Raw genomic sequence first — 27,555 nt, 5'->3', positions numbered from 1 at the left:
GACCATATCTTGAGTGCGGAGGTTGGGGAAAGGTGGCCTTTCCAAGCCTAGAAAAAAGGTTGGAGTGGATGGTGCATCAGGGCTGGGATATGGGGGGAAGTCCCTAGGACTTTGATGAAATACAATACCACGAATGCTAGAACCCGTGGGTGATGGAGGGCTACTCGCCAGGGTTTGCCGCAGAATTTCAGGGGAAACGACTCTGATTTTGCTAAGCTCGGTACTGAAACTGCCATCCTCCAGCGTGCTCAAGGAGGCAACAGAGTAGGCGTTAGTTCGTGACCTATTTGGACAGAGGAATGGATCTTGGAAGGTCACAAAGACACATCCAAGTCGCCTCACCCTCCACTGCCTCGCAGTCCCACCAATATTTTGCCGCGCTCCCGGTCTCCGGCAGGGGCCGCTGCAGCCGGGGTGCGACACCAGGAGTCGGTGCGCTCCTCCCCAGACCTCTCGTGCCTGCACCGTCCCCACCGCCTTTTGCAGGTTCGTCTCGGGCCCTGTTCGGGCTCCCAGCTTTGTCAAGGCTCCGCGCGCCGCATCCCGCGCATGCGCGCCTGGGTGCGGGTGGGTACCGCAGCGACCTTGTGGGCGGCTGGATGGGCTACGCGTAGGAGAGAAACCCAAGAGAGCAGCTGGGCCCGGGAAGGCAGTGACCGGAAGGAAGGGCACTTTGGCTAAGGTGACAAGGGCCGGTTGTAGTAGTGGGTGTGGGAGTGCAGAAAGGGTAGGATCGCGACACAGCCTGAAGGTAGAGCGGGCAGGATTTGATGATCTTGGCACCAGAGGGAGGGGGAAAGGTCAAAATCAAGCCACGAGCCGGGAGGATGGCGCCGCAAAGTTCTGCGTGGGGGGTGGGGTGGGAGTGGCGCAGTTTTCCAGATGGGAGATAGGAGCGAGGTAGGCCGAAAACCCTCATAGGGTGGGGGCTGGAGGCTGGGCACACACGTGTGATCAGCTGGGTCCTGGGCTGTACCCTTCTTTAGGGTTAGATGGCAGGGTTAGATACCCCTGACTGGAGCAGATGTGAGTTGAGCGGGTCGGCGTCAGGGCCTGGGGCTGCTGGGGTACTGATCTCATTTGTGGTGTCCTAAAAGCCTTTACGGAAGGCCTGTGAGCTTTCCTGCAGTCCAGTTGCCTTGTCTTCTGTCCCATGACTCCTCCTGCGTTTCAGTTGATTGTGTATATTTCTGGGCCGCAATGGGGGTGTTTTAATATATGCATATATTGTATATATGAAGAGAGAGCCAAGCTAACTAATATGTCTGTCATCTCGCAATGTTTTAGCAAGAACCTTTCTAGTCCACTCGTTTTTAAGTTTTGAAATGTACACATATCGCTTCATTATCAACTATGGTTGCTGTGCCCTGCAAAACCTCAGTCAGTCTTATTCTCTCTCCAGCCTAGGGTCCGTGCCCTTTGACAGTCATCCCCATGACCCCATCTTGTTCCCCACACCCAGCCTCTGTTGACCATCATTGCTCTTTGCTTCGGTGTGTTTGACCTTTATCTGCCCCTCCTGTGAAATCGGTACCGCTGCCCTGCTGTGCTTAGCTTAGCTTAGTTCACTTATGCTAGCAGGGTCATCCAAATGATAGAACCCGTTCTTCTGATACTGCATTGCTACCCTTGCCTCTTCTTCTGTTGGTTAACACCTAGATTGCTTCCGTGTGGGTGACGCCACAATTAACATCGGAGCGCAGATGCCTCCTGCCCACACGATCTTCAATCCCTTCAGAACAAGCCAGGAGGGAGGGGGCTTGCTAGAGCACATGCTAATTCTGGTTTGAGGTTTTTGAGAGATCTCCATATTGTTTATCAAAATGGCTATGCTAACTGACACAGTTATGCTAACTGACGCAGTTCCTTTTCTTGGACTTTAAAAAAAAAAGATTTATTTATTTATATATGTGGATACACTGTCAACATCTTCAGACACACCAGAAGAGGGCATCGGATCCCATTATAGTTGGTTGTGAGCCACCCTGTGGTTGCTGGGACTTGAACTCAGGTTCTCTAGAAGAGCAGGCTTAACCGCTGAGCCATCTCTCCAGCCCGTCACAGTTCCTTTTCATCCACACCCTTTGTTAACGTTAGCTTTTGTCTTTTTCATAACAGCCACTTCCAGTAGATTTGTGGCGATAGTTCATTGTGGCTTAATTCCATTGTCCCGATGTCTTCCTTTGAGAAATACCCATTCAGGTGCCCTGCTGCTTAATTTAGGGTTCTAAAATTAAGTGGCTTTCTTGCACCGTGTGTGTATGTGTGTGTGTGTGTGTTTGTGTGTGTGCATGTGTATACTGTGTGTATGTATTCTGTGTGGGTATACTGTGTGCGTAAACTGTGTATACTGTGTGTGTGTGTGTGTGTGTGTGTGTGTGTGTATACATACAGGATCATGGCATGGGACACGTGTGGAGGTCAGAGGACATCTTGCAGGAGTTGGTTCTCTCCTAACATTTGACTCTTGGGATTGAACTCAGGTCTTCAGGCTGTGGTAAATGCCTTTATCCTTGGAGTCATCTCATATATATATTATATACATATAAATATATTATAAATATTTATATATATTATAAAAATTATATATAATATATTAATTTATATAATATACTATATAATATATTATAATTTATATAATATATATTATATCTCCATATATTTTATTTTATTTAAGTTATTTAACATTTTCTGAGATTAAAAGAATATGTGTATGGGTGTTTTGCTAACATATATTTCTACAAACTATGTATGTCCAATGTCTCAGGAGGCTAGAACAGGGTGTTGGGTTCCCTAGAATTACAGTTACAGATGGTTATGAACCACCAAACAAATGCTAGGAATCAAACTCTGATCCCTGGAAGAGCAGCCTGTGCTCTTAACTGCTGAGCCATCTCTCTAACCCCCTCCATATATTTTAGACATTAGCATTTATCAGATGTATAATCTGAAATATTTTCCCACTGTGTAAATGACTGATTCCTTTACCACCCTGCTTGTTTCTGCTTTGATTCCCTGTGTTTGGGGTCCTAGCTAAGAAACCATAGTCCAAGCAATGTCCTAGAGCTTCCATCTTCTCCTTTTCCACACAGCGCCACCTACAGGTGGTATCCTCTGGTCTTTATCCTCTTGTCACTGATGTTCATGTTGTGCGAGGCAAACAACAGTGGAGCCTGGGCTTGGTGGCTCACATCTGTTATCCCAGCAATCGGGAAGTTTAGACAGGAGAACTGCCGTGAGTTCCAGGCCAGCCTGGATTGCTGCTGAGTCCTAAGCCAGTTTGAGGTACAGAGTGAGCACCTGTGTCAATCTCCTTCTGCATTCCCCAACTCAGGATCCTTGTCAAGAATATCATATGCCGAGCCATCTCCCCTTAGCATTATGTTTTTATTTGCTTATTTTTTTGCAAAGCAACTCTAATTTTGAAGGAGTTTAAGGCTTCCAGAAATAATGTGAACATAGTAGGACCTCCTAAGTATTTTTTTTTTTTTTTGGTTCTTTTTTTCGGAGCTGGGGACCGAACCCAGGGCCTTGCGCTTCTTCCTAGGTAAGCGCTCTACCACTGAGCTAAATCCCCAGCCCCGGACCTCCTAAGTATTATTCACTCACTCCTCACTAACGTTACTTCTTACCTAACTGAAGTACAGTGATCTAAATTAGGACATTTACAGGTGCCTTACCAACTAGTGTAACTACACGTCTAACTAACAGATGTTCACATTTTACTAGACGTCTCAGGCAGGGTCCATTTTCAGGTGTGTGACCCACTGGAGGCAGCTTCCAAGTTTCACCCTTCATAACCTTGCTAACTGTGTAATGAGTTTTGTTGGTTATTCCGTACAGTCCCCTTCAACTGGGTTTGGGTGCTATTTCTAGTAATTACCTAGTTTTAAAAAATATTTATTATGTATGCAGTGTTCAGCCTGCATATAGGCCTGCCTGCCAGAAGAGGGCACCAGGTCCCATTACAGATGGTTGTGAGCCACCAAGCGGTTGCTGGGAATTGAACTCAGGACCTTTGGAAGAACAGTCAGTGCTCTCAACCTCTGAGCTGTCTCTCCAGCCCTAATTACATGTTTTGTTTTGTTTTTTTAAACAAAACCTCAATCATTCTATTTTACCAATGAAGATGTGGGAACCAGAGGCTGGGGTGAAACCCTGCTAGCCCAGCAAGACAGAGAAGGGCTTCTCAGCTGAAGTTCCTTCAGGAATGCCCCTTTCTCATGATGACTCAAACTCTCTCCTTCAAACTCAATGTCCCTCCCTTCCTGTGTGCATCTCTCTATCCTCTTGACTCAGCCTTACTCTGTTTTTTTTTCCTTAAATAATATTATATTCACTTCCTGTCAACAGGTTGCTTGTTCCGCCTCTTGATCTTCGGTTGACTTTATTTAATCCTGTTTACAATGATCAAGCAGAAAATGCTTGGATTAAAGGTGTGTGCTAAGGCTGAGCCGTATCGCAAGTAAAAACCGGGTTTTCCAGCAAATAACACAATCTCGGGGGTTCGCGGTGTGATCAAGCACCCTGCGACAATTACATAATGTTTCGTGGGAGAAAAACCAAACAGAAACAAAACTTTACCCTTCCTGTTGAGTCATCCGTGGGAGGCAGATGAAGTTGCCACGTCTCGTGATCACAGAGATAGGCTTTATCTATTCTGGAATGGCATGGAAATACAACCACGAATTCTTTACAAAAATTGTCATGTATGTGAACGAATGTATGTATATATACATAGTCGTGCGTGTATAAGTGTGCACGCACAAATGTACCTGGGCATGCGGAGGCCAGGGGCCATTTTTGGTTATCCTTCTCTATTGCTAACTTATTTAAATTTTCTAAAGAACAGTTCTGTGTATGGGGGTGAGTGTTCAGACCACAGCACACTGTGAAGGTCAGGGGACAGCTAAAGGAGGAGTCAGTTCCCTTGCTCTACCATGGAGATCAAACTCAGGTGACCAGAGTTTGGCGAGGCTGCCTGGCGGGCCATTTCTAACCCCCCTCTCCTCAGTGATGATGATGTGTGGAAGCACAAACCTTTAACCCCCAGCGTTTGGGAGGCAGAGGAAGGCAGACGGCTAAGAGTCAGAGATCGAGGCCAACCTGGTCTACAGAGCGAGTTCCAGGACAGCCAGGGCTACACAGAGAAAAACCCTGTCTTGAAAAACCAACAAAACAGATAACCCAGTGCCTCTGGGCTTGGCCTTGTGTCTGACTCTGGTCTGGGGTGGGGGTGGAGGTTTCACATCCCTCAGGCTCTCAGAGGCTACTGCAGGTGGGCAGTCCAGCTGAGGAGAGCTGCAAGTCTCAGTCCAGAGGATAGACGAAAACATGCAGGCTAAATGTCTATCAGAATTCTGCTGCCAACCACGTCAGTGAAAGGAATCCTTTTATTTTCTCTTTCTTCATTTTGTCTCATTTTTGTTGTGGTGGCTTTTTGTTTGTTTGTTTGGTTTGTTGAGACTGGCTCTTTCTGACCTCCCTGAGGATGACCTTGAACTCCCTCTCTTCTAGAGTCCCCCATGTTTAGGGTATTAGCCATACAGTCAGTCCCTTGGTTACCTTGACCTATGACCTCACTCAGGGGTTTTTAGCTCCGTTGGTGCAAGGTTCCGTGTTCAATAAATCACAAGATAAGGGTCTGGAGTGTAGTAGGTCCTGGTGCCCGGGACAATCAAAGCCCTGGGTTTCACCCATCCCCAAATCTTAAAAAAAAATATTTCTCCCAGCAGGGCGGCATACAGGTTGTCATCTCCAGCTTTGGGAGTCTGCAGCGGGAGGAACATTATTCGACGCTTCCCTGAAATATATAACCAGACTCTCAAAACACAGAATAAAATTAGAAATTGTGAGATGTTTGATACTTCACTCTAACATAGATCTCACATTACACGGTGTGTTTGAAGTGGGCTGGACTAACAGCGTTCTGCTGGTGGCGAGTATACGTAGGAGATTTTCCACATACGACCAGTCACCTTGAGTCGACTAGCACGTGTTTGTACATATGTACATGTACAACACCTGAAGGGAGACTAAGGCACGCCGTATGCGAATGTTTTGTGATTGTTTCTATGCGCTTTTTAACTTTTCAACAGCCTGCCCAGGGAAGTAATCCTTCAACAAAAACCTATGCGACCGCTCCCGGTCGCTCCCGGACGTCTCTTCTCCCAGCTGTGTTGTGGACCGAAGCCTTCAGCCTCCCCACAGAGCAAGATCTGCCTCACCATGGCTCGTCCAAGTTCCAGTAAGTCATCCTTATCCATGTCTACGCCGGCCACGGTGCCGAGGAAACTTTGGCATGATTTTCACGGGGGCATGTGAATAGGAGGGGAATTTAGATATTTGGTACCTAGTGGGCCTCCGTTCAGCTTGGTCACAAACACAAAGGCTTTGTCTTGACTTTCCACAAGAAGTTTGGACCCTTGAACCCTTTTAAGTTTAAGAATGGGCCGTGCACACCATGCAGCCCAGGGAACTTCTATAGAATGTGTATAGAGAGACTAAGTATATTAGGCCACAAAGAGGTATCTGAGGTGTAGCTGAGATGCTGTGCCCATGTGTGCCCAAAGCTCTCGTTTCCTTGAGAGGCTGCCATGCACTCACCCATCAAGTGTGCAAGCCTGTATTTATTTATTTATTTATTTATTTATTTATTTATTTATTTATTTATTTAAGGGACAGGGACATGTGTGTGTCATAGTGTGTGTAGAGGTCAGAAGGAGGCAACTTGTAGAAATCCGGTCTCCTACCACCACGTGGCTCCAGAGATTGAACTCAGGTCATGGCGTGGTGGCAAGTGCCCTTCCTCTGAGTCATCCCAGCAGCCCTGAGGAATGCTTTTCATTGGGATAGCCAAAATCTTTTTTTTTTAAGATTTATTTATTTAATGGGTGTGAGTGTTTGCCTGCATGTTTGCATGCGTGTGCCTGGTGGCCACGGAGATCAGAAGAAGGCACCAGATCTCCCGGGTCTGGAGTTACAGATGCTGGGAACTGAACCCCTGTCCTCTGCAAAAGCAACAAGTGCTCTCATTAGCTGAACCGTCTTTCGGCCCCTACTGGAGTAGGGTATAGTATACTATTTTTCAGTGTCAAGGTTCATACACCGGTGATGTGGAATATAAATGCCCAGTTGGTACCCTGGATTGACACGGGTTTTATTTTCTGTTTAGATATGGCAGATTTTCGGAAGTGTTTTGCGAACGCAAAGCACATAGTCATCATCTCGGGGGCTGGTGTTAGTGCGGAGAGTGGGGTTCCAACATTCAGAGGAACCGGAGGCTATTGGAGAAAATGGCAAGCTCAGGTTGGTAATGCTTCCAGAATACCACAGGCTTTTCTGAATGACACCCTTATGGAGTTTGATCGAGCGTCCATATAGAAGCACAGGGACAGTGTTTGAGATGGGCAGTGACCACTCTGTCCCCTTGGTTTTGCTCTCAACACACTATCTACGATGAACGACTATAGTAGCAAATCTGGGGCCAGGGAGATGGGTGCAGTACAGGAGAGCATCTGCTGTGCGAGCATCGAGCCTGAGGACCTCGGTCTGAATCCCAGCATCCATAGAAAGAGCTGGGCATAGCTCCGTATGCTTCCCAGCACTACAAAGGGGACACAAGCTCCTGAAAGCTTGCCTGAACTAAACAGGAAGCTTCTAGTTCACTGAGAGACTGTCTCAAGTGTCCTCCTCTGGCTTCTGAATACTTCTACTGCATGAGTGTATAAAATCACATACTTATGCGTATGAAACACACACACACACACACACACACACACACCCCAGAAAGGGAACCCCTGACAGACCATATAGTAATGATTGCACCCCACCGTCCAATTTGGTGATGTAGTGTATCTTTTATTGTAGTCGCTAACGGGACTATGGATGAGGGGTTACTTACAAGGAACAGGCTAACTCAAAATCGGCTGCATCTCTAGAAAATGTACCTCAACCCATGTGACCCCATGGTGCATAGGACCCCAGAGCTTCTCTACACGGCTTGCAGGCAGCTCCAGAGGGAGCACCTTTCTAGCTAGGTGGTCAGTCTCCCCTCACAGCAATTGTTCTCTCCCTTTATACTCTGAGGTTGGGTCTTTAAGGTCTTTCAAGTTTTTTGTCTAGGACATGTGACCTTTGGTTTGCCTCCCATTCACCACCTAAGGCTTTGGGGTCCCTCCTTCCCTCCTGGGGAAGGGTGCATCTGCAGGATCTTACAGCTGAGCAAGAAACGTTCTTTACCTTCTAGATGTGAAAAGATTGTATCTTTTCTTCTTCTCTTTCTTTCTTTTCTTTTTCTTTCTTCCTTTCTTTTTTTTACAATTCAGTTCTTTAGGAATGGCCTTAAGGTACAATCATAAAACCTTGGTTACCACAGTTCAAAATGTAGATATAAATATCTAAAGATAATTGGAATTAAGTATTAAACATCATAAAACTTCTGTGAATCTTATTGAATGCTTAGAGCTTAGTGTTAAACAATTACACGAAGAAAATGACAACATAAATTCCATGGGGTTGAATGGACTTATTACTATAAAGCTTTATTTTTATTTTATTTTCTTTATGTGTATGTGTGTGTATCTGTGTGTGGGTATATGCACATTATGTGTGGGTTCCCAAGGAAGCCAGAAGAGGGCGCTGGATGCCCTGAAGCTAGAGGTAAAGGCAGTTGTGAGCCATCCAGTGTGGATGCTGAGAACGGAACTTGGGTTCTCCGCTACAGAAGCAAATGTTCTTAACCACTGGGTTGTCTCTGCAGCCCTGCTTGGTTAGTTTGCTGTTTTATTACTCATCTTTTGTTAAAATAGACACAGACAAATGTGCCCATTTTTAGTGTACAGTTCAGTGAGTTTCAGCAGATGGATAAAGTTGTGTCATCAACACCATGGTTATAAGTTAGGACACTTCTGTGTTATATATTATCCTGGTTAGGTTTCTATTGCAGTGATAAAGACGATGGTGCAACTCGAGGAAGGAAAGGGTTCATTTCCTCTCATAACTCTCAGGTCACAGTTCATCACTGAGGTAAGGCAAAACTGGAGCCTAAGGCAGGAACCTGGAGACAGGAAGTGATACAGAGGCCATGGGGGGATGCTGCTTCTTATGTCACCCAGTACCAACGGCCCAGGGCCGCCACTACCCCAAGTGGGCTGGACTCTTCCATATCAATTATTAATCAGGAAAATGTCCTACAGACTAGCCTATAGGCCAATCTGATGGAGGCCTTTGCTCAATTGATCTTTCTTCTCAGATGACTCTAGCTGTGGCAGGTCAATAAATAACTAGCCACTACACACATATATACAGCTACACACACACACACACACACACACACACACACACACACACACACGGAGCTATAGGTACTTATAAACTATAAACATACATACATACATACATACATACATACATACATACACATACCCACACAGAGCTATAGGTACTTATAAACTATAAACATACATACATACATACATACATACACACACAGAGCTATAGGTACTTATAAACTACATACATACATACATATACACACAGAGCTATAGGTACTTATAAACTATAAACATACATACATACATACATACATACATACATACACATACCCACACAGAGCTATAGGTACTTATAAACTATATACATACATACATACATACATACATACACACACAGAGCTATAGGTACTTATAAACTACATACATACATACATACATATACACACAGAGCTATAGGTACTTATAAACTATATACATACATACATACATACACACACAGAGCTATAGGTACTTATAAACTATATACATACATACATACACAGACACACAGAGCTATAGGTACTTATAAACTACATACATATATATACACACACACACAGAGCTATAGGTACTTATAAACTATATACATACATACATACATATATACACACACACATATATATGCACATGTATACATCTATACACACTATATGCACATATCCACCAACTACACATCTATGAGCCCTCTCTGTTGCTTTAACAGATATCTGAGTGGTTCCACTTGTAAAGAGAAAAGGTTGATTTTAACTCGGAGTTTTGGGAGTTTTCCTCCATGCTCCATTGGCCCTGTGGCTTTGGGACCCCATGATGAGAAAACACATCATGGCTGGGAGCATGGGAAAACACAGAGCAGATAAGGCTAGTCCCCTCACGGCTTCGAACCAAAGAAAATGGATGAAGCGGCAAGAGCCTCTCGCAGTGCTCGCATTATCCCCAGTGATCTGAGCTCTCCCATTAGACCCCACTTCTCAAGGCTCACAGCTTTTCACTTGTGCCAACTGGGCAGCCATACCCCTAACAACCGGGCCTTTAGAAGACACTGCAGATCCAAACGATAGCACCGTTTCCTCAGTTAAGCGAAAATCCTCAGTTTTAAATGTTTATTTCGTTTCTATTTTTAGTTGTGTGCGTGTGGGCGGGAGCGGTACATACACTCGTGGTGCCCTCTGAGGATAGAGTAAGACGTTATGTCTATTGCAGCTGGAGTTACAGCTTGGGAGCAGCCAAATGTGGGGTTTGGGTCCTGGGCTTGAACCCAAACTGCCTAGACCTCTTTCTCATCCTGGAAATCTCTAGTTTTAGAGAGCAGCGAACTTTGTGTGTTGTGTCCATTGTGAAGCTTCCAGCCCCAGCAGGCTGGCACAGGATGTGGACCTCATATGTTTTGGTTGGTTAGATGAAGCCTGCAGAACTCACTCGCAGAGCGCACGCACTGACCTTTCCTTCTCCCAAAGGTTGAAGCGGGTGAAATTGTGAGAAGCTCTGGCCTTCCTCAGGCCTAGGAGGGGAGAAGGGAGTAGGCAGCCCCTAGAGTCCAGGAAGAAAGAAGGTCCCCAGAGGCATCCCTGGGGAACAGCAGCTAGGGGCAGGAAGTGCTGGGGGCTGGGGTGGAGGTGGCTGCTCCAGTGTCAGAGGAAGCTCAAGAGTTTGCCTATAAGGTGAGAGGTCAGAGGGCATATCTGATTCCAAGTCTGCCCCGAGGGCCCTTTTAGGTGCTTACAGTTCCCAGGTTACTGCACAGGTTGGGGGTGCTTGTGTGCGGGGGGGGGGGGGGGGGGGGCATCTTTGATGTGTTTGTTTTCAACATTAACATAGACTGGAATGAACCCAGTCTAAGTTGGTTGTCTGTTCAGTTCAATAAGGACCTGAGGTGACACAGGCAGGATATGGGACATTTCCGTGACTGTTAACAGTTTCCTTGTGCACTTTCTGTCAGCTTCCAACCGGGACAGCTGTGCTATGTGCCTCTGCCACAGGGACGAACTGTCTGTCTCAGAAGAGGGAGAGTGTCTTAAGTCCAGATATTTTTTGCATTCTGTTAATACATATTGTTCTTATGCGCATGTGTGCGTGTGTGTACAGTATGGTTCATATATGTGTATGGCTCTGTGTGTATGCATTTATATATGTAGTTTGTAAGTACATATAGCTCTTTGTAAGCATGAGTATGTGTTATGGGTGTCTTGGGTGAGGGATGATCATCCAGGGGTACCGCCGAGTTCATTTCATGGGACAGACAAAGAATTGTATGTCCTGGAGGGACAGGAAAGTGAAGTAACACACACACACACACACAAGCATACACGGGGGGGGGGGGGGAGCGCTGACAGAGTGTGTGACAGCCAGAGATCTAAAGCAGGGACATGCCTTGCCCTGCCCCAAAGTGAAAGCAGAGACCCCTGAGGTTCCAGAGGGGAAGGAGTTATCTTCCTGGGAGGGGCCCTGGGGGGCGGGAATCTGCCTAATTTGTAGTCTCTAATTGGATTTTCTACGGGCTCCTGGGAGCTCTCCCTTGCTGGCCATGTTGTAGCAATGCAGTCGTGTGTCATGTGTGTGTGTGTGTGTGTGTGTGTGTGTGTGTATGTATGTATGTAGCTTTTATATTACATACATGCATGTGATTTGTGTGTAGATTGAACATATATCCATGTAGTTGCATGCATGTGTGTATATATTTGTTCATATATAAATACATGTAACATAAATTCATGTTTATGTTTAGTTGTATGCATGTATACATGTGTACCTCTAAGTATATGTAGCCATATGTATATAGCTGAATATATTGTATAATTGTGTCTAAGTGTGTATACATATGTAGTTTGTATGTGGCTACATGCATATAATTGTATATGTGTGTATGTGTCTGATTTACATGTAAATATGCACAACTGTATGTTTATGTGTACTTATGACTATGCATGCATATGTATGTAGCTTATGTATACTTATATACATGTAGCTATATATATGCATGCAGTTGTGTGTATATAAATACTACATGTAGTTTTAGCATAAATACATGTAACTATGTGTATGCGTATAATTGTGTATATATAAATATGAATACCCATACGGTTGTAGCTCTGTATATATGCATGCACATGTGTGTAGTTGTATACATGTATATAGTTGTGTGCTGTGTGCTTATATGTGCTGTGTTTTTAGTTGTGTGTGCAAGTATGTGTGTCTGTGCATGTATCTGTGTAGTTGTATGTCTGAGCTCCTTCCTGTACCCAACGTATTTTACTGCGGCATTTTTCATTTCATGATTTTCTTGGAGATCCCACACAATGAAATAGATTTCCTATTTCTCAGAGCTCCATGGGAGTAAATTCCAACCCCAGATCCTTCCCTACCATGTCACTTGACCTGCTGTTCATAATTTGTGAGCTCAGCGAGGGGGTCGTGTTGCTTCTGTCTCATCAGTAGGAAAGTTAAGAGTGACCTGTTGGTCCCAGGGCTGGGATCTAAGCCGGTGCTATGCAGTCTAGCCTGGCTTACTGCTGCTCATTTCCACCCCCACAGGTCCCTCACTGACCTCTGCCTCTCTCCCCTCAGCACCTGGCGACTCCTCTGGCCTTTGCTCACAACCCCTCACAGGTGTGGGAGTTTTACCACTACCGGAGGGAGGTCATGCGGAACAAGGAACCCAACCCTGGGCACCTGGCCATTGCCCAATGTGAAGCCCGGCTGCGTGACCAGGGCAGACGGGTTGTGGTCATCACCCAGAACATTGATGAGTTACATCGAAAGGCTGGCACCAAGAACCTGCTGGAAATCCACGGTGAGGAAACTAAGACTTTAAGACACAGCTTGTCCACCCTACTCTGCTAGACACCTGTCCTTCCCCCAAATGCTGTGACACTTCCCTCGGCGACACAGCGTTGCCCAAGAGCACCCAAACAGTTGGTAACAAGGGACACTTTGCCCATCGGCACAGCTCATTTGTCTCCTGCAACTTGGTAGTTGGAGAATGGACTCAGACCAATAGTGTCAACACCCCTGGGTTCAGTTAGATAGGCCTTACCTGGACATACCAAAACAAACCCACATTTCTCCCACGGCCCCCGCCGCAGATGGGGTAGGATTGGTGTCCCACCATCCAATGGAGATGTGCTGCCTACACAACCACAAGCCCCTATTCCTGGGGTGTCTATGGGAGGAGGCTGTGCTTGACACAGATGTCCATGGAGGGAAGCAGACTGGCATGGGTGCTAGCATCACTGTGGTTTCAGCAGGGCCGGACATGGCCAGAGGTGACTTCAGCATCCTGGGGCATTTACTTATCCCTTGTCCTCAGTAGGGAATTTGCCAATGAAGTCATCCTGTTCTGCAACAAGCCCATCATGTTGTTATAGCATCCATGAAGCCCACCATGTTGTTATAGCATCCATGAAGCCCACCATGTTGTTATAGCATCCATGAAGCCCACCATGTTGTTATAGCATCCATGAAGCCCACCATGTTGTTATAGCATCCATGAAGCCCACCATGTTGTTATAGCATCCATGAAGCCCACCATGTTGTTATAGCATCCATGAAGCCCACCATGTTGTTATAGTGTCCATGAAGCCCACCATGTTGTTATAGCGTCCATGAAGCCCACCATGTTGTTATAGCGTCCATGAAGCCCACTATGTTGTTATAGTGTCCATGAAGTTTGTCTTGCATCCCTCTGGCTTCTTTACTCTGTGGATTTCCATTCAAGACCATTAGCTTCAATGTCTACAAACCCAGGGAATGGTTCCTCGTGTACAGGCGGAGAAACAGTCCTCTCATGTTGTCTATTCTGTACATGTACAATGGAGTGCTACGCTCAGCCAGCTTACGGTCATCTGACACAGAAATCTCTTCTCTGGTTGTCTTAGTTAGGGTTTCATTGCAATTCTTATAAAGGAAAACATTTCATTGGGACTGGCTTACAGTTTCAGAGGTTCAGTCATTATCATCATGGCGGGAAACACGCAGGCAGACATGGCGCTGGAGGAGCCGAGAGTTCTACATCTTGATCAGCAGGGAGAAGAAGCAACTGTGAACCACCCTAGGTATAACTTGAGCACAGGAAACCTCAAAGCCCACCCTCACAGTGACGCACTTCCTCCAACAAGGCCACACCTACTCCAACAAGGCCACACCTAATAGCGCCACTCCCCTTAGGCCGAGCTTTCAAACATCTGAGTCTATGGGGGCCATACCTATTCAAGCCACCACACCGGTCAACACTTAACTCTGCTGGCTGGCTGTCATTTGTCACATGTCTCTGCTTATTTCCCTGCAACGTCAACAACACATGAGCCATTTTCCTAGCCATGCGTCTGCCTTACAGGGTTCTTTGAAAAGTTACAAAAGGTCACATTGGTGGTGGTGGGGGAGGTTCTATTACAAATGATGAGAAGAACTTTTTCCTGAGGTAAAAATAAAGGAAGCACCCTCATTTCATTAAATTCAATTATGATTTTAACATGCATAAGCTACAGTCTCAGAGAAGTGGGATACTGAGGCAGGGGAATGGTGAGAGTCTAGAGTTGGAACCAAACTGAGCAACATAGCAATGCCTGTCTTTAAAAAAAAAATAATAATCCCTGAAATAGTTCATTTTTTGTCACTGTGGCCAATTGCCTTCATAGAAAGATGGGTTATGTGAGCCCACGGTTTAGGGTGACACAGTAAGTGTGGGTTTATTTTTGCTCACAGTGTGGACGTCTGGTTATATCACTTCCGTGCCCGAGAGGCAGAGAGGGTTGAACCTCAGAGCTTCTCTTGTGCTACCCTCTGCGTCCCTGGATCTCACTCTGTAGACCAGGCTAGCCTCGAACTCGGAGAAGCACCTGCCTCTGCCTCTTGAGTGCTAGATGAAAGGGATTTGCCACCATCCCTGAGCTGTCCTTTTATTCTGTCCATAACCCCATCTCTAGGATGCTGCCCCTTGTATTTAAAGTACGTCTTCCTCCCTCTTTTTAATTTAAAAAGTTTTATTTTTATTTTGTTTTATTTTTTCCTCCCCGATTGTTTTCCTTCTGTCTTTCTAAAGCCAACTCTTCTCATGGGCTTTCGGTGGAGTTTGTGGGTCAGTACCAACAGATCTAAGTTGTGTGAAAGTGTTTGGTCCTTCTAGGGTTCATGAGATTAACTCCTAGCCACTTGGATGTGAATGGCTCAGCTCACACAGCACGCAGGTCTTGAGGACACTCGCTTCTGAAAGCCCCTGACGTTTGTGCCTTCTTGGGCACAGAAGTGATATGACCAGACCTTCACACTGTCAGCCAAACTAAACCCACGCTAACTGTGCCATCCTAAACCGTGAGCTCAAATAAACCACGTCTGCTTTGTCTGAGTGACAACTGCCTTGTCCTTGAGCACGCACTGGCCTATGTATGTGCAGTGCATTGGCTGCACACACCTGTGGCCCCTTTTTGTCCCCACTGCTGTTTCTTCTTATTTTGGTCATATTGTGGCCAAGATCTGAAGGAGCTGTTTATTTGATGTGTATGGGTATTTTGCTTGCATGCATGCCACACCCCCTGTGTGTGTGTGGTGCTTCTGGAATCCAGAAGAGGGTGTTGGGATCCTGTGGAGCATTAGTTATAGAAACGTATGCACCACCATGTGGGTTCCGAGAATCGAGCTTACATCCTCTGCAAGAACACCAAGTGCTCCTAACCACTGAGCCATCTCCCCAGCCTGGACTTCCCTCAGCTAAACTTCTTTGGAAACATCTTCACAGACATGCCCAGAGGTGTACGTGCTAGGCGACTATAAAGTGTATCGAGGTGACAGTCAAGATAAACCGCCCCAGCCAGCCCCTCAGAAAATTATACCGCTGGGGTGCTCCACTGGGGTCGCACGTACTGCCAGAGAGACATACCCTGAACGTGCTAGTTGGGAGCCTGAAGACAAGCTTATGTTTGTCATGCGATGGTTAGCGCCATCTGCTCAGCCTGGGGTAGAGGGGAGATGGTCCCTAAAGAAGGCCGAGTAGGCACACTGCAACTGTTGTGTACTGTGGTGAGTGTGTACCTCAGCACCCTGTGCAGGCAGCAACCGAACTGTGGCCACCACAGTGCAGTGCAAATGGTGGCCCTTACTGGCAGTTCTTACTTGTTAATTGCTCACTTACTGAGTTTCTTTGCCAGAAAAGATTCGAGTTCTATTAAATCAAAGGTAAGATTTTGGGACGCTCAGAACAAACGATTGACCTTTTAGGTGTGAGCCTAAACCCTGGACAGCTGCACTGTCTCCCAGACCACTGGCCTTTTGTAATTAAGCGCTTAGTAACCCAGACCCTTAGCTTCAGGTCGAGCAGTTGCTTCCCTCTGGAACACTCCAGTTGCATCCGGGCATCACTCCGGGTCAGCTGCATGGTGTTTAGCCACATGGTTATTTCCCCTCTAGGTCATGATGTCCTTCCTTGAAGGCATCTGTTTTTTGGTTGGTTAAATAGCAGTACATATGTGGTGGTTTGAATAAAAATGGCACCCAGAGGCCCATATATTTGAACTCTTAGTCATCAAGGATTGGCACTATTTGAGGAGAATTGGGAGGTGTGTCCTTGTTGGAGGAAATGTATTACTAGGGCTGGGTTTTAAGGTCTTAAAAGCCTGTATTAGGCCAGTGTGGATCTCGGCCTGTGGATCCACTCTAATGCCATGAGTGCTGCCATGCCCCCACCGTGCTCCCACCATGACAATAATAGAATAGCCCTCTGAAACTGTAAGCAAGCCCACAAGTAAATTCTTTCTGTTCTAGGAGTTGCTTGATCTCGTCACAGCCATAGAACAGTGACTAAGACAGCACGTTTTTATATTCCCCATGATTCCCAGGGTGGACCTAACCATAAAAATGAACATTGGATGACATTTATTGTCTGGCCTCTCAGACATGGAGGCTTTGCTCCGACGATACTAAGCTCTGAACTTGCTTGACACGTGTCCTTTCTTTCAGGAACCTTATTTAAAACTCGGTGTACCTCGTGTGGCAATGTTGCTGAGAACTACAAGAGTCCGATTTGTCCAGCCTTATTGGGAAAAGGGTAATTATATCAGAATAAATGTCCTTTCTCCTAGAATCAAACATGACCATGAGGATATTGGATGCTCACTGAAGGTTCCAGTGGATATTTTTCTTTCTTTTTTGTTTTTCCAGTGGCTATTTCTGAAGTGTAAGACCAGGCATGGTACAGATATTTGATGAAAGAAATACTTGACTCATTTGCTGTGCTAAGTAAAAAACTGTAGGGTGTCAGAGATGTTTGCTGAGCTGTGATTCCAAAGTCTTATTCACACAAGTTAACACTGTCTCCACATATCTGGATGTTAGTGCAAAGACCACAAGAAACACAGGAAAAGATTAACTGTGACTGTGAGGAACGGGAGACTGTGGGGAATTTTTATTTCTCCTTCATATCATAGGGAGTTTCCTAACATTATTATGATGGATGTGTATTATTGATTATAATTTGGAAAATTTAGGAGTCAACTTAAAGTACTGGAAACAAAATATCTTCTGGACCATCTCAGAGCAATCCACAAGCAAAATCTTAGCATGATGTCATTGGAGAAGCATCAAATTTTCCCACTCAGACTCCCCTACACAAATTCCCTATGAAGCAAAGCCAATAGTCAGTATTGCGGACTAATCCTAATAAGTCAGCACACATGAGCAAGCTTCGTACCTCGTGCTGCCAGGCAAATGCACAAAGGACCATGTTGTGTTCTCCCTCTGTGCCTTGATCTTACCATTAGCATTCATTCTCTTTAATTCTATTTACCCCAGGGCCCCAGAACCAGATACTCAAGAGTCCAGAATCCCAGTCCACAAACTTCCCCGGTAGGTAAAAAACTGTTGTCTATCTGGTGTTCAGGATTGGAGGAAAGAAGGGCAGGAGAGATGGCTCAGTGGCTAGGAACACTGGCTGTTCTTCCAAGTGTTTGAGTCCCAGACCACACATGGCAGCTTGCAACTATCCTAATTCCAGTTCCAGGGGATCTGACACCCTCATACAGACGTACATGCAGGCAGAGCACCAATGTCCATAAAGTTTAAAAAATGTAAAAATCAAAATATTAACTTTCTTTTGGTTTAGGGAAATGCCTTTTAAGTGTAGCAATGACCCCTGACCTCTTAGTGCATGGTCGAAAGGACAAAAGATGAAACATCTTCCAGGTCCTTTTTAGAGAGTCAGTTTTGCTATGTTACCCAAGCTCGTCTCAAGCTCCCAGGCTCAAGTGATCTTTGTGCCTCAGGTGCCCAAGCAGCTACAAATGTCCTGTCTGACTTTGATCTCTGAGTCCTGACAGATCCCTGCGGGGTCTGGGAAGTTTCTGAAGCAGTTACGTGACAGAAGGTGATCTGTGCACTGGACTCACCCTATAATTACCATTATAGACCATTTATAGTAGAATTAGTAAGTAGCCCTCTTCTTCTTCCTCAGCATGTCTCCCAGGCCAAGACTAAGGAGGTGACAGAGGTCTTGCAAAGGTGAAATTACAGAACTAAAAATAAATAGATAAATGGGGCTGGAGAGATGGCTCAGTGGTTAAGAGCACTGGCTGCCGATCGAGAGGACCTGGGTTCAATTCCTAGCACCCTCATGATAGCTCACAACTGCCTGTAACCCCATTTCCGAGGGATCTGATGCTCTCTTCTGGCCTTGAGGGCACTGCGTGCTCCTGGTGCACATAGATAAAGGCAGTCAGAACACTCATACACATAGAATAAATACATCTAAAATAATTAAGATATAGTTTTTGTATGTTATAAAGTACATTAGATTTTTAAATTGTGGGTTTTTCAAAACCAGACAGTGGAGCAGTGCTTCCAAAGGGAGTTCCTCAGGGCCTGGAAGATGATGGGTGCTACAGTGCTTGCTAGGTAAGCAAGAGAACCTCAGTGTGGATTCTCAAGACTCCCAGAAGCGCTTGGCATTGCCATGGTACCTAAAACCCAATGCCAACACACATCCTTGGGGCTTGCTGGGCAGCTGGTCTAGCCATACCAGCAACTTCCAGGTTCAATGAGAGACCTGATCTCAACAGATCATATGGAAGGCAATAGGGGCAGATGGCCTAGCTGACCTCTGAGCTCCACATACACACATGCGCAGGCCAGAGCCTCAGCACATGTGTGCACATGCACAAAACAAGGCAAGCAGACCTCTGTGAGTTCCAGGACAGCCGGAGCTATTTATCTAAAAACCAGCGTCCTCCACACCCCTGCCAAAACAAAACAACAACAACAACAACAACAAAAAATAAATAAATAAATAAATAAATAAATAAATAAATAAATAAAACAAGGTTTTGATTTTAAAACTATGTCTATGCACATGTGCCAGTATGTGGGTCTGTATACCTGAGACACAGTGCCCTTGTAGGTCAGAGGCATTTGATCTTAAGCTTGAGTCACAGATGGTTGTGAGCCACTAGGCTGGCTGGGGTGTGGGCTCTTCTTCACTCAGAGATCACTCCAACCCTGCATCGCTGCTCTCTACAGCGTACATACACTCCACTGATACTTCTTTGGTTTATTTTAACCACAGACCCTTTTCTTTTTTCTTTTTTAGGGGAGTGAGTTCCAGGCAGGGCTTCTCTTTGTAACCCTGGCTGTCCTAGAACTCACTCTGTAGGCCAGGCTGGCCTCCAACTCACAGAGATCTGCCAGCCTCTGCCTCCGGAGTGCTGGGACTAAAGACATGCGCCACTACCGCCTGGCCAAGAAGTGAGATTTTCAAAGCTATCCCGATGGCCCAGGCTTGTAATCCCTGCTGTTTCAAAGGTAGAGGCAGGAGGATCACAAGTTCATGGCTGGCCTGCCCCACGAGTGTATTCAAAGTCAGCCGGGGCAATTTAGCCAGCCTAGGAGCAAAAAGTCAAAAAGAATTTGGGGAGTCAGCCTGTTGGTAAACTCCTGCTTTACCACCTGTTTACCGCCTGCAGAGCCCAGGTTTAAGGGAGAGGTAGAACAAGGTAGAGGAGAGAGAGGATCTAGGCACAGAGCACATGGCTGTAGACCAGGCTCAAAAAACAAGAGAGCTGAGAAAGCAAATGGAGGTCATTGGTGGAAAGAGGTGGTTCTCGTGTTAAGGCAGCCCTGTGCTCTGTCTGGCCAATGGGAATGCGTCTGCAGCAGCGAGTGCGGTAACCAGGGGGAGAAACAAGCTTTTAGCAAGGTCAAGCTTAGTTGAAACAGTGTCTACACAGCTCAGGGAATGAAGACAAGGTAAGAGCTCTAGAGAAGAGTCACCTCAGTGCCCACATCCCCGGCAAGTTCCCATTCACTGGCCTGCGTGGCAGCCTAGTTTTCCCGGGATCCTGGATAGTCCAGACCCCAGTGACAATCTAAGGAGGACCCTCTTCCAGGTGCGAGGAGGCAGGATGTGGAGGCTTGCTGCGACCTCACGTGGTGTGGTTTGGAGAAAACCTGGATCCTGCCATTCTGAAAGAGGTGGACAGAGAGCTCGCCCGCTGTGACCTGTGTCTAGTGGTAGGTCACGGGTGCCCCTAGCCTTCAGGCCCTGGGAAGACTCGGGTGGAGTGTCTGGTTTCCATCTTCCTCCCTTCTTTCTTGTCCTTCCACCCCCTCTTCCTCCATTTCTTTACTCCCTCCCTCCCTCCCTCTCTGAAAGGCATGTGTGGGAGTCTATAGTGTCCTGGAGAAAAACCAAGAAGCAATAAGAGCTCATCTTTTAAAAAGACTTGTTTTATTATGTTTAATTACGTTTAGGTGTGGGTATCTGCTTGTGGGTATGTGCACATAAGTTCAGCGTCCTCGGAGGCCTGGGCTTTGGGACACGGGAGTCACAAATAATTGTGAGCCACCTGGCACGGGTGTTGGGAACTAAACCTGGGTCGCCTGGAAGAGCAGCAACTATAACCACTGAGCCTTCTCTCCAGCCCCGAGAACTGATCTTAAAATATGAAACTATGTACGACCATCCTCTGAGCATCCCCCACAAAAACAAAACAAAAGGAACATGCTTTTCTTTAGAGCAGTATACATTTATTGATGTAATATTCTAACATACGTGTCTTCTGGGGAGCATCAGATGTTCTTTATTAATCTATCATACGTGTACGCATGATGATTGCGTGTTAATGTGCCACACGCAGTTGTGGAGGTCAGAGGACAGACTCGTAGAGTCAGTTCTCTCCTTCCACCTTTACATGGTTTCTAAGGACAGAACCGAGGCTGCCAGACTTTGACAGCAAACTCCTCCACCTGCCAAGCCGTCTCGCTGGCCCTGGCCTAGATTTTTAACTATGATGCACACTTATTATTAAACATCACTGATAAAATATGAAAGGATCAAAGCATAAGAAGGAAATAGCAATCACCACGTTATACCATCCGGAAATAATCACCAGCAGCCGTTCGATCTTCCAGAGCGGCGGTGAGTGAACTGCATCCTCCGGATTAGCGCGATTTGTAGCATTGTGTGAATAGTTGTGTTAGAATAGTTGTGCCTTTCCACACATTGATGGTGGCTACTCTTGTCCCACAGTATGAGAGTTGAGTCCTGGAGGCAGAGTCTAGAAGGCTTAAAGAGCCTAACATTTACAACTTAACTGTCTGGCTCTTTTTGTAAAAAAAAAAAAAAAGTTGGCAACATCTGATCTAAACCCCACTGTGTGTGTGTGTGTGTGTGTGTGTGTGTGTGTGTGTGTATGTGTGTGTGTGTATGTGTGTGTGTGTGTGTTTGTGTATGTGTGTGTGTATGTGTGTGTGTGTGTTTGTGTATGTGTGTGTGTGTGTAAAATACATAACACACTCTGTCTTGTGACTGCTTTATTTATATAATTAACATATTCCACTATTCCATGTCAACATATCCAAAGCTGCCACATCTTTTAGTTTACTGCATGATTTTTCTGGTACACAGATCATATCATGAGAAAATTCTATTGGAGGTTATTTGGGTTATTTCAAGCTGTTTTTATGAATAGCAGCAAATGTAGCCCAGTAGGGTATTACATCACTATATAACTAAAACCCAGATTTGAATTCTTCATCCTCCTGCCTCTACCTCCCACATGCTAGGATTACAGGCATGTACCCTGTACCCACCTGTTTCACATTTTGGCATTTGATGAAGATGGGGCTCCTAGCATGTCCCTCAAGCAGTTTCCTTAGGACACATTCCCTGAATGGGAAATCACCTGGAAAATGCACACAGACGTCACAGTTTCTTTAGTGTGTCTTTAAGAGCAGAGAACCTTTGTGGTGGGTCTGTTTCCATCCTGCATTTACTGCACATATCCCATGTTGCACACATCCTCTGTGGCCAGATCGGTCATTAGTGAGGAAACCCACTTTTCAAAATGTGTTCTGGCCTTTGCATTCCTAGGGAGGGTGTGTGCATGTCAAAGGTTAAAGGTGACTGCATGTCAAAGGTTAAAGGTGACTATTTCCCACCTTTGAAAAAGAACATGGATCATTCACACAACTTCAAAGGCCAGAAGAAAAGTGACTCTTGAGTCATCATGTCCCTTGGGCCATTTCTTTGATCTCTGTCCATTTGTGTAACTGTCCTTCTGTGCACTTGTTCTTGCCCACTCCCAGTGACAGGTAACACTTGTCTCCACACTGCACCTCCTGTCATCTAGTGCACCTTTCATCACACCTCCATTCCCGGGCCTGCCTGAGCAAGTTTCCCTGGTGTTTCCGTTCCTCCCAGCACGGTCACTGTCCCCTTGTTTTGTAGGTGGGAACGTCCTCTGTGGTCTACCCAGCTGCCATGTTTGCCCCTCAGGTGGCTTCCAGGGGGGTCCCGGTGGCCGAGTTTAACATGGAAACCACCCCAGCCACCAACAGATTCAGGTACGGGAACAACCAAGCTGGGTGATGGGAAGTGGAGGGTGGGCTTGGGGGGACGCCATCCCAATACACTGTGCAGCTCTAATTTCCATGGAAGCCAGAGAGGAGAATGCAGGCAAAAAAGAGAGTTGTGTCTTTGTACTTGAATTTTATAAAAGAACAAAATGCCATTAACTGCAGACCGGGGTGGCTGTATTTCACTACCCGGGAGTTTCCCATAGAGCGTTCCTTTATCCCATTGGCAGTCTCAGTTTTTTTCTCTAGACTTTATACTTGCCTTTGTGGTTTTCAACTAGATGCAGTAACAGCCTTTACATGTAGGTGACAGGCGCCACTTCCCCATCAGAATGGCTTTCTTGGGTGAGTGCTGTTACAGTAAATGCGGGGCATTTCCTGATTTCTTCATTGTTTTGTCTGACTGAACCCCGGGGGTCTGGCAACATCAGATTTGCATATGGCTGACATGGATAGAGATGGTGTACACGTGCTCACCACAGCTCTGCTTGGGGCCTTTTAGCACTTGGACCCTCAGTGCCCTCAGCCACCAGGTTGCCTCATCTTTAGACCTTAACTGAGGTACGCTGCGGTGTACCAGACACTGCTTTAGTCCCAAGGATAGGCTAGATCAGTACCCCAAATCCAAAGCTATCCTGTGAAGACTAGATGCTGGCGGTCCAGGCGTGCAGTAAGCGGTATGTGTGTGAGTACGTTATCCAGCTTCTGGGGTGCGGAGGCAGCAAGGAGAGCCTCGGCATGGCTGGGTGTAGGGGACAGACAGGCATTAGGATTTGGGGTCCTCTGGGTAAACCCGAAGAGATTAATACACACACACACACACACACACACACACACACACACACACACACACTGAAAGAACTTTCCAGATTCTGGGACTACCTGATAGAAAGGCCCAAGATAGTTGCACACTAGGTCATGTGGGGACCGCCAGGGTGTCCACATGGCTGCAGGGATGGTCAGAGGGGAGAGTCCAGGAGAGGTGATTAGGGCTAACAAAGTCAGTCATTGGCACATGGTGAGGAAATGTACTCGCTGCTGAATACTAATTGCTGGTGGAGGCTAGACATCTGAGCAATTCGCCTGAAAACCAATGAGTAAGCGGTTGCTCATCAAGGGGTTGAAGAGCCCTTGCTTTAAGTCCCATAGCCACATTTGACGAGATAGTCAGTCGAATGTGCCCCTGGCAGTGCCATCGCGAGTAGGCAACTAGGCCTTCTTTGCCTGTGTAGCTGGGTACCTATTGGTCTCTTAATCTGAAAGTTTACTTAAGAGAAGTGTAAAGAAAAAGGACAAATGTATGCCTTGAATTTTACATATGTATATATTATATATGATATGTATATATATGTATATATATAATATATATATTTCATTATCTATGTCCTTATGAAGCGCAAATGAATGCCCATTAGCTTTACCTTCGCTGTTTTTGGTTAGCACGCAGGCCTTCCATTAGATGGAATTGGCCAATAGGAGCCCACCTTTCCTCATTCCCATAACTCTCCTGGGGTCCCCTTAATCTTCCCGAAGATCCAGATCACCCCAACCCTTAGGAATAAAACGGGGCAGACACCCAGACTCCTGAACCAGCACTGATAGCTGGAGGTGGCTGTTTTTGCTTTAACAAGTGGCCCGTGGGTTCTTGACTGGAACTCCTGTGTGTGTGTGTGTGTGTGTGTGTGTGTGTGTGTGTGTGTGTGTGTGTGTGTATTACGTACACACATGCAGATAGATGCCCGTGGAAGCCAGAGGTTTTGGATCTCTCGGAGCTGGCATGACAGGAGGTTGTGAGCTGCAAAGTGTGGGTGCTGGGAGATGAGTCCTAGTCTTCGGCAAGAGCAGCTCGTGCTCTCAGCTGTGGGGCCATCTCTCTAGACCCCTGGTTTATTTCCTATTTTACTTTATGGTGCTGGTGATTGAACTCAGAACCCGTGCATGCTAGACAAGCTGTCTAACGGTGAGCTAACTCTTTGGCTCAAAATATGTATCTTATTTTAGTTTCCTGTGTAGCCCAGGCTGGCCTCAAACTCATGATTCTCTTGCCTTAGCTTCCTAAGTACCAGGGTTATAGGCAATGCTCACCAAGTCTATCTAAAATACAGCCCATCTCATGTGCTAGTGGTGGCTTATTCTCCATCCAGCGACAGAGATGTAGCCCAGGATAGCACAGCAGAGTTCAACCACTGGGTTACTCTCCAGGCTGATGTTAACTTTATACAATCACATCTGTATACTTTTGCTTTTGTGGCCCGTGTTTTGAGACTCAAATCTAGAAGTCCATTGCCTTGAAGAGTTGTCTTAGTTTATTGTGAAGAGACACCATGACCAAGGCAACTCTTATAATGGACAACACTTAATTGGGCTGGCTTACAGGTTCAGAGGTTCAGTCCATTACGTCATGGCAGGAAGCCTGACAGCCTGCAGGCAGACATGGTGCAGGGGGGAAAGGAGCTGAGAGTTCTACAGCTTCATTTGCAAGCAGCAGAAGGGGATTGTCTTCCGCAGGCGCCCAGGAGGAAGCTCTGGAATTCCATACTGGGCACAGCTTGAGCATTGAGACACCAAAGCCCACATCCACAGTGACACACTTCCTCCAACAAGGCAACACTGACTCCAATGAGGCCACATCTCCTAAGAGAGCCACACCCCACTGGCCAAGCTTTCAAACACAGGAGTCTGTGTAGGCCAAACCTTTTCAAATCACCACCAGTGTTGTGGAGTTTTCCTTCCTCCATTTTCTTCTAGTAGTTTTGAATTGCATTTTGTATATTGAGTGAGACGAGGGTCCAGTGTCACTTTTCAGCATATGGATGTCCGATTTCCCTATACCATTTATTGGAAAGACCTCCCTTTTCCCTTCGTATCACTGGTGGATTTGTGAAGTCACTCGACCATGGACTTACAGATTTATTTCTGGACTATATTCGGTAGTGCTGGTTGATGTGTCTGTCTTTATGCTGTTTTAATTTCTATCACTTTATACCTGTTGCAAGGAGCTCGTCCCCTGCAAAGACTCTACTGTCATTCTTTATGCTCGAGAGCTTATCAGTTATTGGGGTTTGTGAGGGTATCTGTGAGTTTTGGGGTTGTTTTATCTATATGAAAAACGACATTGGAATTGGAATAAGAATTGTAGTATGGATATTTTAACAGCATTAATTCTTCCAATCCATGTACATGGGATATCTTTCTATCCATCTATGTCTTCGTATATAAATATGGACACATATTATTTCAATTATGAATTTGGCATTACAGTGACAAAATGCACTGCAATCATGCCTCCTTCATCTGTCAGAATCAAGATCTCACAACATACAGACTTCAGATGGTTGTCTGTGATGTGTTACATTTTGTACTGTCAGAATTTGACTTAAAGAAGTCCAAGAAAGACAGGTTTAGTGGAGCACACTGTCTTAGTTAGGGTTCTTCTGCTGTGAAGAGACATCATGACAACAGCAACTCTTATAAAGGACAGCATTTATTTGGGGCTGGCTTACAGGTTCAGAGGTTATCAGTATGGTGGGAAGCCCGGCAGTGTCCAGGCAGGAATTGCGCTGGAAGAGCTGAGAGTTCTACCTCTTGTTCCAAAGGCAGCTAGAAGATTGGCTCTCATGCGGTTGGGAGGAAGGTCTCAAAGCCCACCCCTACAGTGACACACTTCCTCCAACAAGGCCACACCTCCTAATAGTGCCACTCCCTGGGCCAAGAGTATTCAAACCACCACACCCATTTTTAATCCTGGCATTTGCAAGGCAGAGACTGGCTGATCTCTGTGAGTTCAACGCTAGCCTGGTCTACACAAGTTCCAGGCTAGCCAAGGTTACATAGTGAGATCCTATCAAAAGAAAAAGGTCTACTAAAAACTTTAAACACCATTAGTTGTATGCTATTGGCTGTAGTTGTTGCTTGTTTTGCTAACTTGCACCTCCTAATTCTGCTGTATGGCTTCTTACGTTCAGGTTTCATTTTCCCGGACCCTGTGGAGTAACTCTTCCTGAAGCCCTTGCTCCCCATGAAACTGAAAGGATTTCTTAATTGCCCCATGGAAAGAGGAGAAGATCCTGGAGCACAGATGCAGGGCACTGACAGGAGAAGTGGTTTTGTGGATGGTGAGCTGAACTTCGGAAAAAATCTAAAGATACCCTCCGAGCCTCTAGCAGACAGTCGGCTAAGTGACGGTTTCAGGATCACAACAGCAAATGTGTTTTATCTGGAAGAAGCTGTCAAGGTCTTCCATGTTATTTGATTTGACCTGAAATATGAGTATTTTGGATCTGATATTTTGGTTAGTTACTGGAAAGGAAAAAACTGTAATCAAATTGTTTGAAAAGATGGGAATTATCCCGATCGTACCTTTGCATCTTGGGAAAGACGGAAATAGAGAATTTAAATCCCAAACCCTCTT

At 45.9% G+C, this 27,555-nt stretch overlaps 1 protein-coding gene across 10 annotated transcripts; it reads left to right on the top strand.

Moving 5' to 3' along the window:
* Sirt5 (sirtuin 5) lies at window positions 1-27,548 on the top strand. 10 transcript variants are annotated; one of them, XM_039095673.2, is made up of 10 exons: window positions 507-682; window positions 4,354-4,436; window positions 6,099-6,247; window positions 7,175-7,308; window positions 12,876-13,101; window positions 17,259-17,346; window positions 18,090-18,143; window positions 20,675-20,798; window positions 23,017-23,132; window positions 27,110-27,548. In XM_039095673.2, exons 3-10 carry the CDS (start codon window positions 6,133-6,135, stop codon window positions 27,183-27,185), a joined length of 933 nt encoding a protein of 310 aa, XP_038951601.1. In that variant the 5' UTR covers window positions 507-682; window positions 4,354-4,436; window positions 6,099-6,132; the 3' UTR covers window positions 27,186-27,548. The 10 variants fall into 10 exon arrangements, with proteins under 10 accessions (XP_006253863.1, XP_063132446.1, XP_063132447.1 ...); XM_006253801.3 differs by lacking the exon at window positions 4,354-4,436 and having other exon boundaries at window positions 1-682; XM_006253802.3 differs by lacking the exon at window positions 4,354-4,436 and having other exon boundaries at window positions 440-567.
* Window positions 27,549-27,555: the final 7 nt, after the last annotated feature.

This window comes from Rattus norvegicus, chromosome 17, assembly GCF_036323735.1.
Source record: "Rattus norvegicus strain BN/NHsdMcwi chromosome 17, GRCr8, whole genome shotgun sequence".
Classification (NCBI taxonomy): Eukaryota; Metazoa; Chordata; class Mammalia; order Rodentia; family Muridae; genus Rattus; species Rattus norvegicus.
Note: the sequence above shows the minus strand (reverse complement) of the source record. Positions and strands in the feature narration are given on the sequence as shown.

Excerpts from the sequence above, each read along its gene's own strand:
- Sirt5 (XM_006253801.3), top strand. The coding sequence starts at position 6,133 with ATGCGACCGCTCCCGGTCGCTCCCGGACGTCTCTTCTCCCAGCTGTGT. Across the intron at positions 13,102-17,258 it reads GAACCTGCTGGAAATCCACG|GAACCTTATTTAAAACTCGG; the intron begins GTGAGGAAACTA and ends CCTTTCTTTCAG. Across the intron at positions 23,133-27,109 it reads CCAGCCACCAACAGATTCAG|GTTTCATTTTCCCGGACCCT; the intron begins GTACGGGAACAA and ends TCTTACGTTCAG.